The following is a 24,650-nucleotide window of genomic DNA, read 5'->3' as shown; positions in this document are numbered from 1 at the left end:
GATGAATGTTCCAAAACTATACCACCTGGCGTAACAGCCCTTTGTGTGACCTGCTCCAGCGCCATCCGCTAGCGACTAGATGAACTACGTCGAGCCTAGCGGCGAGCACGTGGTCAGCTGGCAAGCGCATCAGGCGCTTTGTAAACCTAGTGGCCGTCACGTCTTGTTTTCATGTGACTCCCCAGTTTGCCTCACGACGTTGAAAATTGGGAAGCACCGGCCGGGAATCAAACCCCGGACCACGCATACATGAGTCCAACGTTCTAACCCCCTGGACTACGGTGTCCACACAAGATGAATATTACTTGCGAATAAATTAATGAAAAATGACGATCTTGCCATGCTGGATGGGCTTTTCACTAATAGTGCCACAACTGTTGAATGACTGGGAAGTCATTTTTTCCCTCCACAAAAACAAAACAATCATCCACATTAAACAGCAGTTGGTATAATGTGCAACTCATGCCAAAGCCGTCGTATTTTGATTCAAAATGTCACTTATAGCCGAATCCACTTTCGTTATGTCGCTTATTGCGCCATCTATTGATACACTTTAGAACCTTTTTGTTTTTATGTCATACCATTTGCCCCTTTTTCAAGTACGTTCAGTTTAAATTTGAGGTCATTCTGACCAGTGGTACTTTTTTTCTTTTTTTTACTGCATTTTGAAAGTGAGACCTTAATTATAATCACCCTCTATATTTTTCCATATACTTTAAGAACATTATCTTTTGTTATCTTAAAATGAAGTATCTTTTGTATCTACGAAAACAATAGATATGCCTAGCAAGAATGGTAGACATAAAATTTTCTACCAATACATGAATATTTTTTCCACAGAAAACACTTTCAAGTCTAGACATTGCGCTGGTACTTAGAAAGTTCTTAATAGAGCATCAATAGGCTAATTATATCGTCTCCTGATATGCATACATATCCCTAATACAACATTCTCAAGATATCCTTTTTGGATCAAAAGACCCACTGTATCTATTTCAGGCAAAACTGTTCTTGTAGATCTTATATCGGGAGAACTACAGATAGTGTAACCAAACCCAAAGTATCACTTAACTCAGTACTGTGTGTTTATTCCATAGAAAATACGAAAATTTGATTTAGGGCACGTTCAAATATTTTATAGCTCCTGATCTAATTAGGTCAAAAGATCCAATTTAGTTCAACAAAAAATCATTGTACGCCTTATATCTGGAGAACTACATGTAGTGTAGCCAAACCCAAACTATCAGTTAACTTAGTATGATGTGCTTATTCCCTAGAAAATACGAAAACTCGATTTAGGGTCCGTTCAAAAATTTTCTGATCCCTGATACAAGATCCAATATATTTTAATCAAAAAAATTTCTTGTACGCCTTATCTCTGGAGAACTACATATAGTGTTGCCAAAGCCAAACAATCAGTTAACTCAGTATGAGTATTTGTTTCGTAGAAAATTCAAAAACTTGATTTAGGTAACGTTCTAAAATGTGGCCCCTGATCCAAAAACTAATTATTGGCTAAGATCACTATCTTTTGGTCCATTTTTAGTTTTCCTAAAATTCTTATTCTATATATATATAAAGCCCACCAAAAAAAGTTAAACGGATATTAACATTTACCGTTTCTGCTGAACTTTTTCCAACATTTTACTGTCTTTTACCCCCAAAAAAACCATATTTACTATTTTTCAAGAGTATTCTAAAGGAAAAAAAAAATACTCTTTCAAACTTAAAGATGTGAGAATCTATAGTATCGATAGAAGAGAAATATTGTTGCAATGAAAACAACGAAGATTAGAAATTTACGAATTGGAACCTCTTACAAACCTAGCGTTTCAATTCCATAGATGGTCGTGTTACCTGAAGCATGATGTGAGTTTGAAAAATGTTGATCTGGAATATAGATCCTTTAACATGTTGTAGTTAATTTGCTTCAAGTTCTGCCTTTCATAGTTTAAACTCAGCTAAGTATCATGTTTATGACATTTACTGTTCCACACTATTTTCAAGTATGTGGTATGATTTATTTTTCTGCTTTTACAATATTTTTGCAAGATACTTTAATATGTTTATAATATTCATTTTCTGACTAGTTATATACTACAGAATATCCTAACTATATATAAATTAACATAAAATAACAGGTACTTTCGGTTGACGTGGAAAGTTGAAATTTGACATGGTTGTAGCTTTCTGGGACTAACCCACAGGAAAATTGCCAAAAGTTTTTAAGGGGTGAAAAGGGGGTATGGAGACATTCCCATGTTATTTAAATGGACATTTTCTTGGGATACAAAATTTATCTTTTAGATAGTTGAAATACGAAAAGAAACTTGTAGAATTGTGGGTTTAAGAGGTGCGAGACTGTAGGCCGAGTAAACGCGGAGGTCAGGGGCGAAGCCTCCAGCTGGGGCAAATTCAGAAAATGTTAAGAGCAAATGCACGACATTCACTCTCGATGCAAATGCTGATACATAAGAGACGCAAGGCCGTAGGCCGAGCAAACCCAGGGGCCTGGAGGCGGAGCCTCCAGCTAGCTAAAGGCTAGTCATATAGTATAAGATACATTTATTCCAGACAAACCAAGGTGAAAACGAACGATGTGAAGGTAAGGATCCACACATTCTTGTCTTCGGCACGTACAGGACGTGATGTAATTAGGACACCTCCTACTGCCTTTGTCACCTAGATTTCAGCAGGTATCCATTTTAGAAAGGATGAATGAACCCTTGATCCGCTTTAGAACGAAAGTAAAGCAAGAAATAAATCTCACTATCCTTCCCTGGGAATCGAATCCGGGCCGTTTGGTTGGTAGATAGACGCATTCCGATTTCCGTAACTCCTTAGAATGTTATATACGCTATTGTAATCCGTAGATTTGTCTTGATCTAAATTCATTAATACTTGTGGATATTAATTGCTTCAGTGATTAAAAGTTCATCATTTGTTTTTCGAAGCAGCTACTTACGGAAGCAAAATTTGAAGGAATCTATATTCTAATATTGATAAAAAACGAAATGAAACTTTTAAGTTTTACGTCTCACGGTTATACCGGCCAGGCCAAAGGAGATAATGATGATGAGAAATGAATGAAATGGTGGAATGAAGAAAGTGGGATGAAACGGGACAACCCGAGAAAACACACGCACGCGGTGTTTGTCCACCACAAAGTACATAAGGCGCGAGCTGGGATCGAACCAAGGACCCCATACACCAGAGGTGAACGCTCTACCACTGAGCCACCGCTGCCCTATTCAAATATTGATTTTAATATATATTACATAGAATACGGTATCTTTTATATCATTTGTTGTCTGTACTACTTGAATTCTGCAATTTTTTCTGGATCCTTGCTGTAAAATTTCTGGAGTACACATGATATGTAGGCTATAATTTCTGGAAAATTCATGTGTAACTAACTAACTACTTTTCCAAAACCTGTCAATGAATCAGAAAATGTTCCTGAGTACAATAGCGGAAAACTTTCCTGAGATGATAATTAGGTTGTTAGAGTAATTTGAATGCTTGTTACCAAGTTCCATATTTTTAAAATTCTTGTTAGCTTTCAAAACAATTATCAACTTAGAAAATTTTAGATTCAAATTTTCTCTTCCCTTGTTATTAATTTTCAGACAGTTTAGTTTTAACTACCTTAGTGATAACGAATTACTGTGTTGGTCAAATATTACAATTTCAAGATTTTTTTTTTTTTGTATTCCAACAAGTTCTAGATATGTAACCATATTGATTCGAGGGTTCGTAACTGAAATACCTATGACACAGGTTGAGAAAGTGACAAACTACACTTGCGAAAAGTAGATCGAATATCATGTGCAAATCATCTTCATACCTGCTTAGATAATTTACAAGTTAAAATCAACTTATCGAAAAATAAAATATGGAGTGCCACAAGGCTCGGTTCTTGACTTAGTCCTTTTCCTACTTTATATAAACGATCTACCTAACAATATAGATACCAAAATTATACTCTATGCTGAGGATGCTTCAGTTATTATCAAAGGAAAAGGTACAAAACTCTTGTAAACAATGTACATGCCATAACAAAAGACTTCGCTTTTGTTTCGATAGTAATCAGTTGGTTTTAAACAACACGAAGCGCAATATACACTTTTATACTCAGCACATGCTAAAAATATTAATAAATCCACAATAAATCTAAAGGACACATCCATACAGCTAGTCAACGAAACAAAATTTTTAGGCATTAAAATAGAGGAGCACTTCAAATGGAATAGTCATATCGAAGCAACTGTACATAAATTAAATTCCAGACTATGTGCTCTAATTGTGCTAAAAGACACCGTAACTCTAAGGCTTAATACAAATCCCCTATGGGTCCATATATCTTATCATAAAGTATGACATTCTATTTTGGGGTAACGCAACTGAAAGCAAATCTATATTTATTAAACTAAAACAGACATCCGTACCATTGCAAATTTACATTACACAACAAGCTGCAAATCATACTTTAAAAAGTTACAGATACTAACAGTTCTGTCTATTTACATATATGAAGCATCCGTTCTCAGTCTAACGCAAAATGAAGATGGTGTGAAGAATCATCATTATCACACTGGAGATGAAAGCAAAAAGTCTTACTTTACTAGATTATCACTGGTACAACAGGGCCCCAGACATATGATAAATAAAATGTTCAATGCATTGCCCAGTCACACAAAAATGGAGAAAAACTTAAATAAATTTAAACAAAACTTAAAAACGTATCTAATAGAGAAAGAATGAAATGAAAAGAAATTAAATAAAATGAAAAGAAAAGAACTCCTTATGAGCTCCACAGTTGATATTTAAAGCATAAATACAAGAATGATAGAAAAACAGTAAATGTCGTAAATTGATAACAGAAAAGAAAGTCTAATAATGTATGAACATATTAATGTAACTAACTTGCATGTTATTCTATAGAGCTATAGAAATGGAAAGAACCATGTGTTGGCAATATTAACCCTGAAAAGACGTTGATATTAAGTGACAATAGACGTCATATAAAGAAACCTTGCGGATACTTTGTGGTTCTGTATATTTAATAGACAGCCGGTCTCTAATATTTAGTGATATTTGAAAGCGCACAAACTTTTTAAGCTATATATCAAAAGATTGGAGAAAATTGCAACAGAAAAATAACTTCTTGACACGAGGTTGAACTATCTTTTATTGATAAAGATAAGTCTCTGAAACGTTTTATTAGATCAAAAGATCCCATATATTTCTATCAAAAATTATCTTCTAGGCCTTGTATCTGTAGTGCAGTGTAGCCAAACCCAATCACTTAACTCAGTATAATGTGCTTGATCCGTAGAAAATATGAAAACTCGATTTAGGGGCCGTTCAAAAATTTTGTGGCCTCTGTTGAAAAAATTAACTATTAGCCAAAATCGCAATCTTTTGATCCACTTTTTTGTTTCTTAAAATTCTTCTTTTTAACATGGCTCAAATGCTGATATATCAGATGATATAAGTAATATATTTGATCCATATTGCTTTCTTTAAAGTTTGAAAGAAATTTTATTAAATTCCCACAAGAAATTACTCAATTGTTTCCAAAATTCGAATAAAATAAAATGTATCAGCACATTAATTATATCGTCATCATCATGATGTATTGAATATTATGTCTGTAATGTATGATTTTGTAGAAAATATTCTTCGGTTTACTTTTGACAGAAACAGTTGTATCCGTTTATTTATTTGTAATTTAACTTCTCAAGGTACATTTTCTGTGTCATATTTGGTCGGTATTCAGTATTAATTTCGTTCTCAGTGGATAATACTCATATCAACGGATGATCTAATTTTTTTTATCAAAATATTTCTAATGTATTAGACACAAAATTGTGTGTTTCATCATGGCTACGTGCTGCACTTTCTCAAAAATTTTGGCATAGTGAATATACAGATAAGAGTGGTATGTAGTGGCATTGTATTGTTTTGATCTAATGCTTCCCGTTTTGCTGCAACTGCCTGGGAGAACTAATTTAAAAATAAATAAATAAATAAAGCTATGTGAACTAATCCCAACTAATGGTCTACGAGTTCCAATTAAGTTAATGAAAATATTAGCATGACCTCAATTGGGATGAAGACTTTCTTACTTGGCTGGTTGCATGAGGAGGTAGGAGGTGCATTTTTAAAGTACTCATGAAAATGTAATCAGGTTTTAGAGTAATGCTTCTAAGTTAATAAGTAAAAATGCACATTTCAGAAATTTACTTTCCAAGTTAGTGTGGAGATGAGTCTATTCATGCAAATTTTGCGAAAGCTAAAAAATTGGTTCTAAAACAAAGAGGCAACCGGACGGTTGAAATTCTCTGCTACTATGAGTATATATTATTAATGGGTTCTGCAAAACTTGTTTGAATAGATATGCTATATTTTGGAAGGAAGATCCGCATTTGTCGATTGCAGTAGATTATGTTGTTTAACTTTAGTTTTGAGCACGAGTAAACGAGCCTATAGTTCTGATTGACACTAATGCTTACAGCGAAATTTAAATGTAATATTGCTTTAAGCTTAAAATTGAGTTTTATCTAATAATTAGTTATGTTAAAGATATAGAGTACAAAGTGAATAGAGCAAATTGTCACGGTAGTAATAATGAATGTTAAAACTATTGTTTAATTATTAATAATAATAATTAAATGGAGGACTATACAGCTTGTAAAGGAAATTGAAAATTTCTGAAAAATGGTTCGTTACAATCAAGCTAATTTAGATTATATAATGTGGAATCGAAAAATATTTCATTTAAGAACTATCTTTGTGAAAATGTGTTGGGAACCTACTTGAAATGGTTTACTTAATGATCTATAAACGGCAGTTAAAACGTTGTACAGTAGGGTGAATTTGAACTGACAATGTTAACTTCACCACAGCAGCGTCTGTAATACCTTGGCTATTGTTCTACTGCTGGCGAAGTCTCCTAACTTGACAGTGGTCTTTAATAAAATGAAGGCCGGGGATATACAGGGGAAAATGTCTGTAGAATTCTTTTTTTAAAAAAACTAAATCAGTTTAACGTACCACGATTACGCACTTTAGGCTAAGGAAGATGATGACTGAAGCAAGTAAATGATGATTTGGTGAAATGAGAAAGTGGGAGAAAAGGGGAGGACCCTGAAAAAACTCAAGGGCACGACGTTGTCCACCACAAACTTACTTGGGGATCGAACCCAGGACCACACGCACTAGAGGTAAGATTTCTACCATTGAGCCACCGTGCCCCCGACGTCTGTAAAATTCATTTAGGCCAAAATTTTGGATAAATAAAGTTCGTGTAAGTTATTTGACAAGAAAACGTAAGTCAGTCAGTCATAAAATACTCGTGAGTTAAATTAATTCTACTGACAGGAATTACTTTTCTTGCTGCCCTTTTGAAACTGATTTTGTCTGAAACACTCATTCATTCGGAAGTAATGCATGTCTAGTTCTTAAAAAGAAATTATTCAAGATATGTTCATGAAGCCTTCGGCGAGAACAGTATCCCAGGAAGGGGAAGGAATCATCTTTCACTTGCCTTAAACATCCGTTTTCCTTAACCTAAAGGATATAATTATGGGACGTTAAACTGAAATATTTCATTTTTAATTTTTATTTTGTTAAGTGGAAATATTTGCGTTTTTTTTTTTTTTTCCAGAATTATTACTTAAAATCCATAGAAATTTTCATTATAAATTTGACGAATATTGTTAAAGTTATATACATTGTATTCAATTTATTCTTATTGCTGTGACAATTAGCTCGCTTTTGTTTATATTTATTTCTCATGTAACCTTTTTAGTCATCGTGTGTGAGAGATTTACCCAATCCTACAAGAACATCCTTAAATACAGGGTGATTTGAAAAAGAAACGGGAAATTTTAAAAATTAAATACTTTCAGGAAAACAAAATTTTTAAAAGAAATTATTTATCTCATTTAATACTAAAAATAGTGCCATTTTAGAACACATACAGTACAATTTTAGTAAAAGGTGGCCACTGCCTGACTGGCCACTAGTTTGGCTAGTGGCCACCGATTACTATTTAGTACCAAATTATTTACCATCCTTCTAGGTATTGATCAACACCAATGTCATCTCTCCATGACTTACGATTCCCGAGATTTGGCGCCTTAAATCTCCCGAAATCGGAACTTTTTTGGCCAATATCTCGGGAACGGTAAGTCATAGAGAGATGATATTGGCGTTAATCAATACCTAAGAGGAGAGTAAACATTTACTATCAATATTAACTGATGACCACTGGCCAAACCATTGGCCACCGGTTGCTAAAATTGTATTGTATGTATTCTAAAATGACATTAGTTTTACTATTAAATGAAAAATATTTTTTTTTAATAATTTGTTTTCATGAAATTACTTAATTTTCAAAATTTCCTTTTTTTTTTTTTTAAAATCACCCCGTGTATGCCAACATTTCATACTGCCATTTATATGCTTGCTATCTTAACGTAACCTGCATCAAAGATTGAAACCCATCGCAGTGTCTTCAGAATACTTTTGCTTTAAACCCTATTTTGATATTAATAAGTAAAGCAAGATTTTAATCAGAAGAAGAACAGTGAGCAGGTCAAAATGCTAGTCTTGGACATTTGAAAGGTAACGAGATATATCTTAAGAATAAATAAATAGTGTTCGCAGATGTAATTGTACACTTCGTCATTACGATTTTTTTTTTTTTTTTTTTTTTTTTTTAAGTACTACAGCTAAAACCAATTATATGGAATATCTGTGAGTAATTCAAGTAATTCGTGAAAGCAAATGATTTCGTTTGTTCCCAAGTTTCATTATCGGTCAGAAATTTAAAAAATAATACAGGAAATTTTAAAAGTTTCTTGGCCTTTCTACTGTTTGTATGCCATGGATTTAAGTCAAACCATACCGTAGTGCACTCTTATTTATGGGTAATTTTGAAATTTCTTTGACTTAAATGACATAGCAAAACTAGATTTTACGTATAGGAAAAAAAAAAATACGATTTTTAAAAATTAATTAATTATGAACTAGGAAACCGAGTTACTTTATACTCCCTTATTTAGGGTGATGAATAATAGGACGCTAATTTTCTGTTATAAAGAAATAATTCTGTTATGCTCAATATATCGAGCGTGAGTTGAAACAGTTAACTTCAGGTTTGTTACACAAACTCACTTCCACAACCATTCATGGATTGAAATCCAAACCTCCATCTCAACAGGTGGATAATGCTTATACAGGGTTCCTACTGGTGAAGGAAGTCAGGGAAAACTCAGGGAAAATGTCGCAGGTCAGGGAAGCTCAGAGAAAAAGACTGGAAATCAGGGAAAGTGATGGAAATTTTATATATTTTTTCTAACATTAATTGTACACCAATTTAACTTAGCCAACCATTATACTAGAAACAGACGTAAAGCAAAGGCGGATTACAACTCAAATTGATGACATTAAAAAGGAAATAAGCAATATTGCACAAGTCACAGACCTTAATTGAAACAAAATGTGGATATTTTAGTGTAGCTTTTTCACTTTATTAACGAATGTATAAGATATCAAGAAGTATCTTCAGATTAATTGATTGTCAGACTTTTGTGGGTAGATATTAATGATCATAGTATGGGACGCTGTTCAGACTTTTATGGGAGGTAAGTGGAATGTACGTATGAGCAATTGAATATTACTTCTCTCTATAGGATAAAGTGTTTTCATATATAAATATTCACCGTTATTTATTCCTTATTTATATGTCAACGTCATCCGACACCTGTCGGAAATCCGATACCTGTGTTATGAAAGTCAGGGAATTTCCTGCCAATGGTCAGTAGGAGCCCTGTTACAAGAAATATTATCTTGAGGTTAAGAAGACCACAGGAAAGAAGTAATCGCAGATGGGGCACCAATATTAAGATGGGCTTTCACAGAAACAGGAATATAAATTAGAAACGGTATCCAGTTGGCTAAGGATAAAAAAGAATGGAGAATTTTTGTAAATGCGGCATTGAATGTTTGGGTCCCATGGACTATAGAGTTAGTTTACCTAACTTCACGGAGTAGTACGATAAAAGTTTGTTTGGAAACTTCTACTTACAAATGTATGGTCAACTTTTATTTAGTTGTAAAGAATTGGAAGTGCTTGGAAATTTTAGAAAGAACAACAGCTTCGTACTTCATTACATGAATTTATTATTTTGATATTTTAGTTTTTCAGAAATTTAGATTCTGTTCATTATTTGTATTTAAAAAACTGAATTGAGTGTTACATTTTCAATATGATTTAACAGGGTGTCTATCAGTCACGAAAGTCACGAAATCAGAAAAAACGTCATAAAAATCAAGAAAAATTCACGAAATTTAGCTTTTGGGTTACAATTTTTTCTATCTGTACAAATATAAGTATAGACTGGAAAATTTTGTTCTATAAAACGTTAAAATTCATCATCAAAAATGTCTATGGTCGGCAGTAGACGTCATCAAATCGTAAACAAAGCACCCTTCTATTGCATGCATGAAAATTCGGCCTAATTCACAACCAAATTCGCTCTTGGGAATGTTACTAAATTTTATAGTTTGGAAAAGAAAAGGTCACGAAAAAGTAACGAAATTTCATTTTGGAATTTTAGTAGACACCCTGTTTGATTTTGAGTTTAGCGTTCCTTTCAGGAGCGTAGCTATATGAGACGTAGACCTGCAGGTTAACGTGGGATCCAAACCACATGAGCTCCCGCTAGAAATGGAACCCAGGTCTCCCTCGTCAAAGGCAGATTTACTTGTTGCACTTGTAAAAAAATGTATACTGCTATGATTTTTTATTATCTTCTCAAGTCAAGAAAAGTATTCCTCTTTTAGCTCTTAACTTTAGGTCGCCCTAATTATAGAAGAATCTTAAATATTATTGAAAAGAGAAAGAAAAACTGGTTGGGATATTGGCTAAGAAGCAATTGTACCATGAGGGACGTCCTAGAGGGTATGGTGGCAGGAAAGAGAGGGAGGGGCGTAGGAGGCTAGAATTAATGTACAGTATCAAAACAGAAAAATCATAGGTGAAGACGAAGAGGTTAGCTGAAAATCGTAGAGCATGGAAGCTTCTCAGTTGTGGCAAATGACCTGCCAATAATGACGGAATACCTACGGTGATGATAATGAGATATAGAACAAAATACTGCCGGACTACCAATGTGAACACACAGAATTACAAAAGTCGTTTAAATTTTTGTTTTAAGAGGCTTATATGATTCAAATTTTCTGAAATAGCTTGTGGAATATTAAAATAGTGTTAATATTACAAAGACAATGTCCTTATTTCATAATTGAAATTTGTAATACCAAACAAATATTGACTTAACACATCAATCTAGTTTTAGATTCGTTGCTTTAAATTGTTCCAGTATTAATTAGAAGGTAAGAAAAAATTCTCTTTTTCTACTGCTAGTTTTATTATCGTGATATTTCTACTATTACAAGTACTGACTTTTAGATATTTTTCAATATAATGTTCATAAAAAATGAATCTTATTTTAATAAACACCGTGAAGGAAAAAAAAGAGAAAAGAAAATGCTACGGAGATTGATTGATGTCTTAAACCAAGTTGTAATAAACGAAGAGTTTAAAATTGAATCACACAGGAAGTAGAAGTATGGGGAAGTGCAGTTGACAAATCTTTGGATAAAGTATGGCTTCTCAATGAATGTTCTTATTGTGGTCAGGTACCAAACAATAAAAATTTTCAAAGAAATTTTCGAAACATGAATTTCTCTCATTATTCATTTGCAATGTACGTTGAAGACCGCGGGGGATCATTTGTGCATCGTTTATTTACTGATGTTAATTTACTCACTCGTTTTAAAAGTATAGATTTCCGGAGTCTCTGCCCAGGACGTTATACAATCTTCCTAACTCCTGAAAGATATAGTTTTCTATCCATGTTTAACAGTTGACTGTCTTGCGTATTTGATAAGGGCTTCCAGACGTTTTGCCCTTGTTTCCTGTGTAGTATACCACATTTACGAATACTTTGAATTTTATTACGAGGCACATCCTGAAAGTAACTTTTCCACGCATCCCATAGCTGGGAAACCGTATGTTACGCACAGCGACTGCATGCACGTGAGAGAGCAAAGTCCTTGCATGGCGCATGCGCCAGCGGAACTTCCCTAGTGCTCTCAGTAGTGTCGTGGTAGTGGTTGAAGATGGACGTTCCTATTCCAGCTCCCGCCGCGTGTGAAGTGCGAGCAGTGATAAAGGTTTTGAATGCACAGAGCATATTGCCGGTTGAAATTCGTCGTCAGCTGTGCCAGGTCTATGGACCTAACGTTCTGAGCAAGAAGATGATACACTGTCAGTGATGACGGTTGGCTTCCCACTGCACTCCTCATCATGCATATTTTGGCGTCCTGCTTTAAATTGTCCACGCCAGCAACGCACCATTTGCTTGCTCATGACATTAGGCTCATAGACCTAGCACAGCTGACGATGGATTTCAATCAGCGCTGTGCCCTACGCATGCGAAAACTTTATCACTGCTCGCACTTCAGACGCGGCGAGAGCTGAAATAGGAACATCCATCTTCAACCACTGCCACGATACTACTGAGAGCACTAGGGAAGTTCCGCTGGCGCATGCGCCATGGTAGGACCTTACTCTCTCACGTAGAAGCATTGGTTTTGCGCAACATATGGTTTCCTAGCTATGGGACGCGTTGGAAAGTTACTTTCTGAATGCGCCTCGTATAAGGACAGTGACGATGAAAAATGTTTAAAATCTCATTTTGCTTCCTCAAAGTATTACATAAGGAAAACCCGAAGTACAGAGCATTTCGCTATATTTGACAAGAAGGTAAAAAATAATAAATTTAACCTTAGTTGCTTAAAAGTGGAATGAAGTTATTATCTATGCTCAGTAAAATGTATACGGATGACAATTTTGTTTCCCTAAACCTTATATTATAGCTTTTCAATATTAGCATTTTGACTGAAATTATTAAATAAACCATAATTTAATCAAGTACATTTAACGTTTATTGTATTTAAAACACTAGCCTTGTTGAGTATTGAGAGATTTTCTCCTTTGTTTACAATACGAAGGTGGATCTCCAATACTCCTATATTTCTAATTTCAATTATAATTACATAAATGTATAACATATTTTATGTGCATTTTTCTGCTAGATTTTTTGTGTATATTTTTCATATACAAATATTTGTTCTAAAAGTTAAGAATGATAAACTGATAGATGCTTATAAACTTGAGAAATATTAATTGAAGTAATTAATGTGAAATTGTGTAACTAAATCATATTCTAATTGTAACCTAATTTTAACAAGTGCTGTTCAATCTTTTTGTGCTTGTGAGGATAGTTTCTTTAACTTTCTGTGACTATATACGTGTGTCTTCAACTGTAAGTACATCATCCAGTCAATTCATCAGCGTAATAAATCATTTACGATCATTAGTATTTGAGAAAAATTGGAATATAAAATATTGAAGGTATTTTGAAGCAACGCTGGAAACTATATATATATTATAAGACGAAAATCAGACTGTATAATTCGACAAGTTTGCAACATTATGTAACTTTTACAGTATAAGAGATTGGATGAAAGGTTGTGTGTGAAAATAATTGTAAATTTCAAAACTGTTTAAATAAAAAAAAAAAAAAAAAAACTGATAACTAACAATCTTAGGTCTCCGTCGACCATTTCATACGACAAAGATATTCTGCTTTGCGTGAAAATATAATTCCGAATGCACAACTGCTATAGCTGTTGTGTTCTCTAATTGTGGCTATAGCAATCACAGCAGAATTTTTATTGCTGTGACTGTTCAATCCACATAAAACCATTTAACGAACATAATTGGCCAATTTAAACTTGTTTGCTACGTCACGTGTGTAAAGCCGATTTACGTAGTTGGTTATATTGACTATCTGAAAAATTTACGTACTTGTCATCTATGCCGATTAAAATCATGGCCAATGTGTATGATATGTGACCCAACGAACAAAGAGCCTGACATACTAAAAATAATACAAAATTTACCATTTCTCTTTTGGTTGTTTTCCATAAGTGAAAGGAGATAATGAAATGCAACTTGGATAATGTTATTCTACAACAGAAAGTACGAACCTGAAGAATTTTCAGTGTTACGATCATAGAAATTACAATGTTGCCAGAATAACATTTCTCCCAAAATCTAAGTTAAGGTAACGACTAGAGGAACGAACTCAACTGCATTTGGTTACGTATTGTGTTATTTTGGTATCCTGCGAACTAGTTTTTAAATAACATCATTATTTAATTCAATAACTGTACGTTAAAATTATTTTGTTTATTACAAACTAAATACAACTATTATTTGGAAAGTAATTCACAGGATTCCAAGATAACATGATACGTAATGAAATGCAATTGAGTTCGTTCCTCTAGTCGCTGTCTTAACTTAGATTTTGGAGGAAATGTTATTCTGGCAACATTGTAATTTCCATAGGTAACAACACTGAAAATTCTTCAGGTTCATATTTTCTATTGTAGAATAACATTATCTATGATTATGGTAAGTTGTATTTCATTATCTTCTTTCACTTATTAAAAAAAAAAAAAAAAAAAAAAAAAAAAAAAAAAAACCCGAAAAAATGGTAAATTTTGTATTATTTTTAGTAGGTCAGGCTCTCATAAAAGCTCTACCAATTTAACCATTTAACTACGTTATAGAAATCACTAACATACAGAGCAAAAATACTTCTCATATTCCTTCATTTTTTTAAAAGACCAGTCAATTTTAGAAGTTGTTCACGTTATAATCGCCGCCAGGTTTGAGAACAAATTTACCGTATATTAACACATAGCCAACTCAACATAAGATATTCATGTTTCCGAGGTTGTCAACTTGATAGGTTTACAATACAAATGAAATAATTAATCATGAAGTGATTAATAATTATTGATAAAATGGTGAAAAGTTCATACAACTCAGAATTCTTATCAAGGACTTCTATAATTCAAGATGAATGTCTTAAAGTTTGCATCGGTGCATTTGATTGACTCTAAAGCAGCGTTCTCAATCTATGATACGGACACCATTGTCGGTACGCGAGGCACTGTTGGTGGTATGTACGACCTATAGCAGTAATACTTTGGTGGTACGCCAGGTAAAAGGTTGAGAATCTCTAAAGTATTTCACTTTCAAGATGTCGACAATTAATTTGGAATTAAGACAGCAATAAAGTGAAATTGTAGGAAATCGTGAAAAAATAATGTATTCACTCTTGCATACTCTCTAAGCTACCGGTAGCTTGAGTATTGCTTTTGATAGGTTAACATTAGAAAGATTAATACCATTCTTATTTGAACACACGTGTATAGTCAGAGTGAAGGAAGTTAGAAACTGTCAGAAAAATAATACATTTTAAAATTCTAATAACATAAGATTTATCTAATATATTTAAAAGTTTGTGTTTTAATCTAACATTTGTGTTGAGTGTGCGGTCTTCATCTTACAGTACGAAGAACGCTTAAAAGTGGACTTTCAGAAGAAGATAAAAAACACCTAGCTGCAATAATGAATGGATACTAATCTCTACACAAAACTACATTAACAGGATTTTATGCCTTAACCACCGGCACGGGATGTAAATGTTTGCTTTCCAGGCTTGTCAATAGATTAAATACGTTGTTTTTACTTCTCTAAAATCATATGGACAAATGAGCAGAGGCATGTAATGGCAAGATTGTGGTAAGAAAACTGATATTTAATTACTTTGTTTCAAAGCTATACCAGTCATGTTCTTTGTGTGTAGATTTGCTTATTGAAAATATAAAAATACACAGCATTCAATTTTATTTATATCTTATTTCGAGTTATTTTCTGATGGATGATATCAACTGTAGTGTTTATTTGAATACTTTGTGTTGTATTTATTGTGGTTTGTGTTGAAGTAACAGCTGAAGCTTCTCAGGTGTTGTGATAAATATAATTGTTCTCGGTATAACAACCAAGTAAATTGAACGTAATCCAACGTTTTGAGATGCCAAAAATGTCATTGTTCCTCGAAACTTTGAATAGCGCGCGACACCTGGTTGTTATCCCGTGAAGAATTTATTACGCTTGTATATTATTTTATAAATATTAATGTTGTAATTTATTCTTCTCTTCACATTTTAGCTACCATATCCATGTTCAAATCTCCTCGAGCTTATAAACCATCTTGTCATATAATACAGGGTTATCATAAATGGTTCATTCTAAAAGGATGCATTAAGATGCTTAATTGTTACGTTTTTTATGATTCAAGAAATTAAAATCTGATAGTAGATGCATTAGTCACATAGGAAGTGAATTAGTATTTAAGGAATAAAGTAGCGTTTATATAAGAGTACATTTGTCGAATAATTACAATTATCACCATAGATAACTTAAAGAAACGAATAATACAGAAGGTATGTACAGTCCGCAGCAAAAGACCTGCAACATGAGCATGTAAGTTTATTGTGAAACTACGCCCAACAGCCTATTGAATCAACATAACGTCTAAGTGGCATGAATCAGGCCAAAACAAGCCTCGGCGTCCTCCCCTGCACACTTATTTTGGAGCAAAAGACTTTGTCGTTTCACAATAAACTTACATGTTCATGTTGCAGGTTTATTGCTGCGGACTGTACAAAGTTATAATAGAAATTTGTGTAGTATAGTGATTGGAGTTTGATTATTAAGGAGACAGTTTTGATCTTTTTTTTTTTTTTTTTTTTTTTTTTACACTGCGTTAAGTTATGTAGTAATGTAAAGCACAAAGCATACTCACAGTCCATAGAGTTTTTCTATGATTGTTAACACTGAACGAGACATTTTGGAGGTTCAGAGAAGGTTGTAGTGACCAAACGATACGCTTTGAGTAATAACTGACTGTTCGGATGACGAACGAATGATTGAATGATAATGATTGTTTAGAATTGCCAGTTTTTATACTAGTTTGTAAATTATTTTAAAGTACACTAAAAGAAAATATGTTTTTCTTTCTTTTTTTTGTTAAAATAGTCACTTAGAAAGGGTTTATGTAATGTGTTTTGATTATTTTGGAAATTCCATTTGCATACTCGTTTCTGACAACAAGGTCACGGGACTTGTTTTACGTTTTAATGTAATTTTTGGAACATTTTTAAAGTTACCTTCACGGCAGAAACACAGAATTCACATGAGTATAGCAATTCTTTAACTTTTTCACCACTTATAAAAAAACTGGCAATTCTAAACAATCATTGGTTCGTCATCCGAACAGTCAGTTATTACTCAAAGCGTATCGTTTGGTTACTATAACCTACTCTGAACCTCCAAAATGTCTCGTTCAGTGTTAAAAATCATAGAAAAACTTTATGGACTGTGAGTATGCTTTGTGCTTTATATTATTACATAACTCCGTGAAAAAAACACATAATTTTATGCACACACACACAGACACACACGAAATTCAAAAACTGTCTCCTTAATAATCAAACTCCAATCACTATACTACACAAATTTCTATTATAACTTTATACATACCATCTGTATTATTCATTTCTTTAAGTTATCTATGGTAATAATTATAGTTATTCAATAAATATACTCTTATATAAACACTACTTTATTCCTTAAATAATAATTCACTCCCTATGTGAGTAATGCATCTACTTTAATATTTTAATTTCTTAAATCATAAAAAAAAAACGTAACAATTAAGCATCTAAATGCATCATTTTAATTCGTTTTGAGAAGGCTATATTTTCAGAAGTATTACATGTACACGCGTGAAAGATTCATGAAAAGAATCTCACCAAGTTTGTGTTGTGTGGCAGCACGAGTTCATTATCTTCCCAATCAGGTGTGGCAGTGTGGCAATACGAGGCTAGTACGTGTTGAAAATGGTGGGAAAGCAAGAAAAAAGTTTGTGTGTGCTTGAATATGCCAGATGTTCCTTTGTTATAGCTGTGCAACGCACTTTCAGAAGAGAATGTGGAAAAGAACCGCCATGTAAACAAAGCATTTCAGTGGTATCAGCAATTCAAGGACACTGGTTGCTTGCGTAAAGGGAAAAGCACCTGGCCTCTTAGATCTCCTGATTTAACGCCCTGCGACTTCTTCCTAAGGGAGTACGTTAAGGACCTTATTTACGTATCCCCACTACGGCAATCCTTAGTCTAGCTCAAAGACCACATGAGTGCTGCAGTGCATACAATTGGCAGGACTATGCTACAAAACGTATGGAATGAGCTCGAGTATCGTCAGGACGTGTGTCGTGTCACCAAAGGAGCACATATTGAACATTTTTAGAGGGCGTATAAACTTAGCGAGTTTGTGGTTCTTTTCATATATTTTTCATGTGTGCACGCGTAATACCTCTGAAAATGTAGTCTTTTCAAAACGAATTAATCATTTATGATAACCCTATATTTTTTCTCACAACAGTCGGTACATTACATTTCCTTATTTGAGAATTTTCAAGCCAACGAGACAACTTGTCTGTTGTACATTTGTTCACTGTTAAAATCTGTTTGTCATCTTTCCTCGATAACAAGCTGTACAACATTGAAACCATAACAATACTTTTAATGTCTTTATAGAGATCATGATTTCACGATAATGTAACTCCAAATTATTCTTGGTAGGCTAACAGGCGATGGAAAAGGATCGAGACGTCTGAGATAGACAAAATACTTCACTTGAATAACAACGCATGGGGTACATCAATTTCTTGTTGGACAGCGAATGGGAACGAAATTTGGAGGTAGCATAATAGGATGGAAAGATTATTTCTATTCCTCAGAGATAAACTATACTAAGTCACTTTTGATTAAAACAATTACGATACTGACTTTTGGGTGGCTCCACGTAGCGTAGTCGCTAACGCTCTTTTCTTTGGTGCGAGCGGACCCGGGTTGGATTCCCGGTGGGAACACTCGGTCGAAAAAATGTAAAAGCTTTATCAAGCCCGCCATCGTGAGTGAGGTTTTCCTCATTCTTACTAGGCAAATGCCGGGATGGTACCTAACATGTAGGTCTCAGGCTGCTTTCGGCCTTCCCTTTCCTCGGATAGTGTGCTCGCCGAGGGATGTCATCTCATGAGTGACGGGCTAACATAGCTATAGATGCCGAAAGCACAGAAATCTAAATCCTAAGATCTAAGATACTGACTTTCCGATCAGAGGGATTCATTTCTCAGAGATACCATCTTTGTCTTGCTTTAAAATTCCTTGGCTTCCAATTGAGTACAGTTAAGACTAATTTTCCTGAGACTGGAAATATGTTTCTATGAATAAGAAAATATACTATTTCGTGTCTAATTAAAAAGTGACTGTGTAGCCTTGCCATAAAGTACAATTAAAAAGACAGTACTTAAGGCAGAAGGTAATACCAATCATGATTGAATAAACTTGAGACGAACAACACTGAAAGGCAGACCTTTGTATTGTAGGAAATCCTGCGAATTTTCTTAAACCATGAAATTATTTTTAGACTAATGAATAGGTGAGAAATATACAGATATTTGATTTAAGCGAAATAGGTAGTGAAAGTGGTATGATCTGCTACTGAACCACTGTGGGCAATATAATTGAGTATCAATACTGATACTCTGTAGTTGGTTACTGGATGAAGTACTCTTCCCATATATAAATTCACACAACTTTCGCAGCTTGACATATTTTTAATGTTTATAGCAATATAAGCAATTACTCATCAAAATTGACAACCTTCAATACTTGTTAGTGAACATAGCATTACTCAATCTAGTACGTAGTACTATTTTATGATTTTATAAAACCATTCTTTAAAACAATAAATTTAGATGTAAAGTTTTCCGTACTTTAGGCAAATATATCGGTAGATATAATCCAGTGTCACATTTGGTGATTTCTAAATGGATTAAGAATAAATTAAAGTTTTAAAGTCGTAGCTTCCGTGGTTTAGGTTATAAATAAATTGTGAGAAAATCAAGTTCAGTTATTTCAAAAATAGATTTGGCTGGAGATGCAGTCATGAAATGCAGGCCCGCTATCGATATCAGATTTTAGGGAGATCTATTGGAAATTCCTACGTACTTTCCTGCTGTTTATGGAAATTACAACACACAAACCTATGCTAGAACAATGAAATTTATTCCAGAGATTTGATACTGGACAAGACACAAATGATTAGAATTACAGAACTGTACATCACCTGTGACCTTGAAAAATTAGTGTCGTGTGAACACACCAAGTACTGAGATTAGCGCCTCTATACGTCCTGGCATGGAATCAAGAAGATGCTGGATATCTTCTTGGGGGATATTCTGCCACGCGGTTTGTGTGCGAGTCCACAAGGCATCCACGTTTGCCGGTGATGGACCGTGACAAAGGGGTTTGCGCCCAACCATACCCCAGACATGCTTGATGGGTGACATGGGCAGGCCAAGGAAGTAGTGATACCTGGCGTTCTGCGAAGAAAGCTTGTACATTCCTCGCTACATGTGGATGGCATTGTCCTCATGAAATATGGCGCCTGGAGTTGCTTGTAGGTAGGACATCGCGCCTGGCTCTTAAACGTCAATAATATTCCGGTTGCTGTTCAGATTGCCCCACACCATCATAATGTGCGTTTGTGCGCTATGTCGCTCAACAATGCAAGCTGTCAGATTGCGCTCACCACGGTAGCTTCGTACGCGTATGCAGCCATCACTGTGCCATAGATTGAAACGAGACTCGTCCAAAAACACCACATTTTGCTATTCAACACGCCAGTGACGGTGTTCGCGTGCCCATATCAGTCTGATGGGTTTGTGGTTTTTGGTCAAGGGGAGCCATCGCAACGGTATGCTAGCTACCTGTCCAGCTTTCAGCAAACGACGTCGAACAGTCAATGTAGACATGGCAACACCCGTAACAATGATCCAATGTTGAGCCAATACTATGAATGCCGTTCTCCGGTCCGTTATGGCCATCCGGACAAGGTATCTCTAATCCCATGCCGTGGTCACATTGTGTGGTCCAGTCCCTGCTTATTGCTTTGCACGACCCTCTTCTGTCCACTGCTTCCACACACGCATCACTGTCGTCGCAGCATTTCCTGTACGAGCAGCCATTTCGCGGTACGAAAAACCCGTTTCTCCCTGAGCGATCATTCTGCCCCGTTCAAACTTACTAAAATGCGTATATTGCGCCCTTCGACGTCGACGAGGTATCCTAGCACTTGTCTTTATATTTCCACTTTGATTAACCACTATCCATTGCCTCCCTCCAACATTCTCTGACCTTGTTTGGTACCACTCTGATCACACACAAGAGGGCGCTGCCGGCCATACGTGGACGCCATCTGTCTGAAATTTTAATCACTTCCTTCTACAACATCCTTATACATATTCGCAAGGTTTGGATTCATATGGGCCATTCGTTCTGGGTGTTGCAATTTTCAAAAACGGAAGTGTATTTCTCGTGCTTATTATTTTGTCCTATTAAATTACATTCCAGTAGAAATATTGAGTAAACAGCAATAGCACAGTTACCTTACTGTAATGATGATCGGAATTTAGCTCTAATAAGTATAGAAAGATGCAGAGAAAAAATATTATTAGAATTTAGTACACAAGGTTAAGTTCTCTCAGGAATAGGGAATTACCGTAGAAACTACATTGTCAAAAGTAAATTACCGTACTAGTGATCAGGACTATTTCTGATAAGAATACTGAGACACCTAGAATACTATTATTAAAAAGTTTATACGTACACTGTTCCATTATAAGTAACACCTAAACTCTTTGAAACATTGCAAAATAAATTACCACTTTACTATTACATTGATTTGCATTGACCAAACCAAAGGGATCTTAATTCAGTAAGTACACTTTAATTGAAACAAATATCCCAAAGGGAAAGGAGATTCAAAATTTTCCCATACGTATATTCTTCCCGTGCAAAGAACAGATATTTCAGCTAGTAAAGGGATAAAATACGAGGGCCGTTCGAAAAGTAACCTCCGATTGGTTAAAAAAGGAACACCAAAGTAAATAAGAATAATTTATTATATTCATCTGAAAACTACCGCTTTGCTCTATTTTCAACATAGTTTCCATAAATATTCAAGCACTTATCATATCTCTACACTAGCTTGGGAAATCCACCAGCATAAAAATCTCCCGCCTGTGCCCTGAGCCAGCCTGTAATCGCATGTTTTAGCTAATCATCATCACCAAAGCGCTGAGATCCAAGCCACTTATTCATGTGCATGAAGAGATGATAATCGCTGGGTGCGAAATCTGGTCTGTCAATTTTCACGATCCTTTCCATCAATTTTCTGAACGAGTTGATCAGTGACCACTGATGGCCTGCCACTCTTCTCTTCGTCATGAATGTTTGTTCGTCCACTTTTAAATGAACGAACTCATTCACGAATAACTCCTTCACTCATCACACTTGGTGCATACATAGCACAAAGTTCCCGATGAATAGTTGCTGCCGAATATTGTTTTGCCGTAAGAAAACGTAAAACAATTCGCACTTGGCGGGGTTTTCTATTCAAGCACACATTTTGAGACACTACAAAAGTGTAACTAGTGATCAGACAACCTTCACTCTATCACGGCTGGATGCAGCCTGATCTACCGCGCATGTCTGTGCAAAGATAGTAGCTCTGCCCCCACTACTTCACGCACAGTGACCAATCGGAGATTACTTTCCAAACGCGCCTCGGAATATATTCTTGGCCAGTTTTGCTTTCTAATGTGCAAAACCTTTAGCTTAGTTATAAAATAGTATTTCAATTTTTCCTCCTAAAGCAAAAGTTGTCTGAAATTTAAAAGAGGTAATTTGAAGGTCATCAAAGTACTTTTAAATTATTCAGAATTTACTGTAGGTCCCGCCGGATTCTCTCTTTCAGTAATACTGGAAACTTTAACCTCTCACACTTGTATGTCCTGTAAGCTGTACCAGATGATAAATCCAAATGAATGGCATTTGGGAGAATTGTGAAGTAAAGTAAATGGGAGAAAACGGGATAATCCCAGAAGACTTTAAGGACATAATGTTGTCCACCACAATCTCGTGTAGTCCTGGGTCGAACCAAGGACCCTCGCACCATAAATGAGCTCTGTGTTTCTGTTATTTTTCTCAAAAATATTTTGTGCTTTGATAAAGATTTTTTCCATTTCCGGATACTTTTTCAAAATAACATTATTACAGCCTGTAAAAAAAACTGTAGAAGAATACAACTTTATATACATACATATATATTACACAGTACCGGTAGGTTATATATACGATGTAAATGAATTATACCAAAATAAAAAATAGAAAAAGTTAATATAACTTGTAGAGGAAAAGTGCATAGTTTCAGAGCAAGGCCTGTCCAATAGCATGCAGAAACTACATTGTAATACGCATTGTTTTGAACACTAGATACTGTGGAATAGTAGAGCTTATAAGCGTAAAGAAAGTGTCATTTATGTCATCCAAAAATACATATTTCAGCAATGTGGGATGGGTGCGCAAGTAATTCCCTAGTGGGGATGATTCCCAGACGTGCTCCCAACATAGTCCTCTGATATAATGATATCTGTCAGTTTTACGTCCGACGGTTATGCTGGTTAGGCTAAAGGAGTCGGTGAACATGAGAAATGAATGAAATGGTGGAACGAAGAAAGTGGGAGGAAACGGGGAAACTTAGAGAAAACCCACGCACACGGTGTTTAATCTTCAGATATGCTTTGGTTTAAGGCCAGTTCGGAAGTAAGCCTTGACAACAATAACAGTCTTCGTACGTACAAAACAAGTGACACATACCGTGAAAAATTACGTCGCATCACGTGCTATTCCGAACATGAGGAACCGTGGAGCTGGCGTTCCCTAATGTTTCCTACTTCTTGCCGACGCTTTCCGTATTCATTCCTGGTAAGGCTTACTTTTGCCTGCTTTGGACCTACCTGTAAGTCAGAGCATATCTGAGAACTTTGTTGTGAGCTTGTCTGGAAATTGTGCCCTGTAGGGAATCTCTTGCACACACATTGCACATTCCTGAAATACTAATTTTTACTGTGCTTGTGTAACTTTGTTTACACTGATGTGGAGCACCACTTCACGACTTCTTGTGTTCGAAATAACGCGTGTTACAATGTGTTATTTCTACGGTTTTATAAGTCTCTAGCTCTGAAAGTGTGCAGTTTTCCGCTCCATATAAAGTTTTTATTACTTTTGTGTGAGAAATTTTCTCTTACAGTTTGGAGGTGTAGTTTATTAACACCCCGTATACAGGATGTTGCAAAAATGTGTGTGTAATAGATTCCTCACATCAAAATAAGAAAAAAAGTTCATATGGACCTGTGCTCAAAAGTGGATAGTTTCGGAATTACAGGGTGCCGAAAACGTGAAATAAGCGTACTTTTAAAAGTTCATAGCACCATAAAGTACCGGAGGTTCTGAAAGATGGATATTTGGATAGTTCACATACTAGTTCCTCAGTGATGTCTTGACCCCACTACGATCGGTCCTATAGTAGTGGAACTATGGACCTTTCAAGTGTTTACTTGTTTTACGTTTTCGGCCCCGTATAACTACTAAACTATGCACTACCGACCACAGGTCCAAATGAACTTTTTTTTTTTCTCTCATTTTGATGTGAGGAATCTATCCCCAAAATATTTTGACAA

General features: G+C 35.0%; 1 protein-coding gene across 3 annotated transcripts in view; it reads left to right on the top strand.

Moving 5' to 3' along the window:
- The window catches only part of Fhos (Formin homology 2 domain containing), a 792,187-nt gene that overhangs the window by 763,400 nt on the left and 4,137 nt on the right, over positions 1-24,650 (top strand). For all 3 annotated transcript variants that reach the window (XM_081744509.1, XM_081744508.1, XM_081744510.1), the window contains one exon: positions 15,507-15,739. Coding sequence is in view for 1 of the 3 variants with exons in the window: in XM_081744508.1 (XP_081600634.1) it covers positions 15,507-15,580 (74 nt within the window). In the remaining 2 variants the exon portion in view is untranslated. The remainder of the gene's footprint in view (positions 1-15,506; positions 15,740-24,650) is intronic.

The sequence above is a fragment of the Thermobia domestica genome, chromosome 17 (genome assembly GCF_964235325.1).
Source record: "Thermobia domestica chromosome 17, izTheDome1.hap1.1, whole genome shotgun sequence".
NCBI classification, from domain to species: domain Eukaryota; kingdom Metazoa; phylum Arthropoda; class Insecta; order Zygentoma; family Lepismatidae; genus Thermobia; species Thermobia domestica.
The sequence above is the reverse complement of the archived record's forward strand: the minus strand, read 5'-3'. Positions and strand labels throughout refer to the sequence as shown.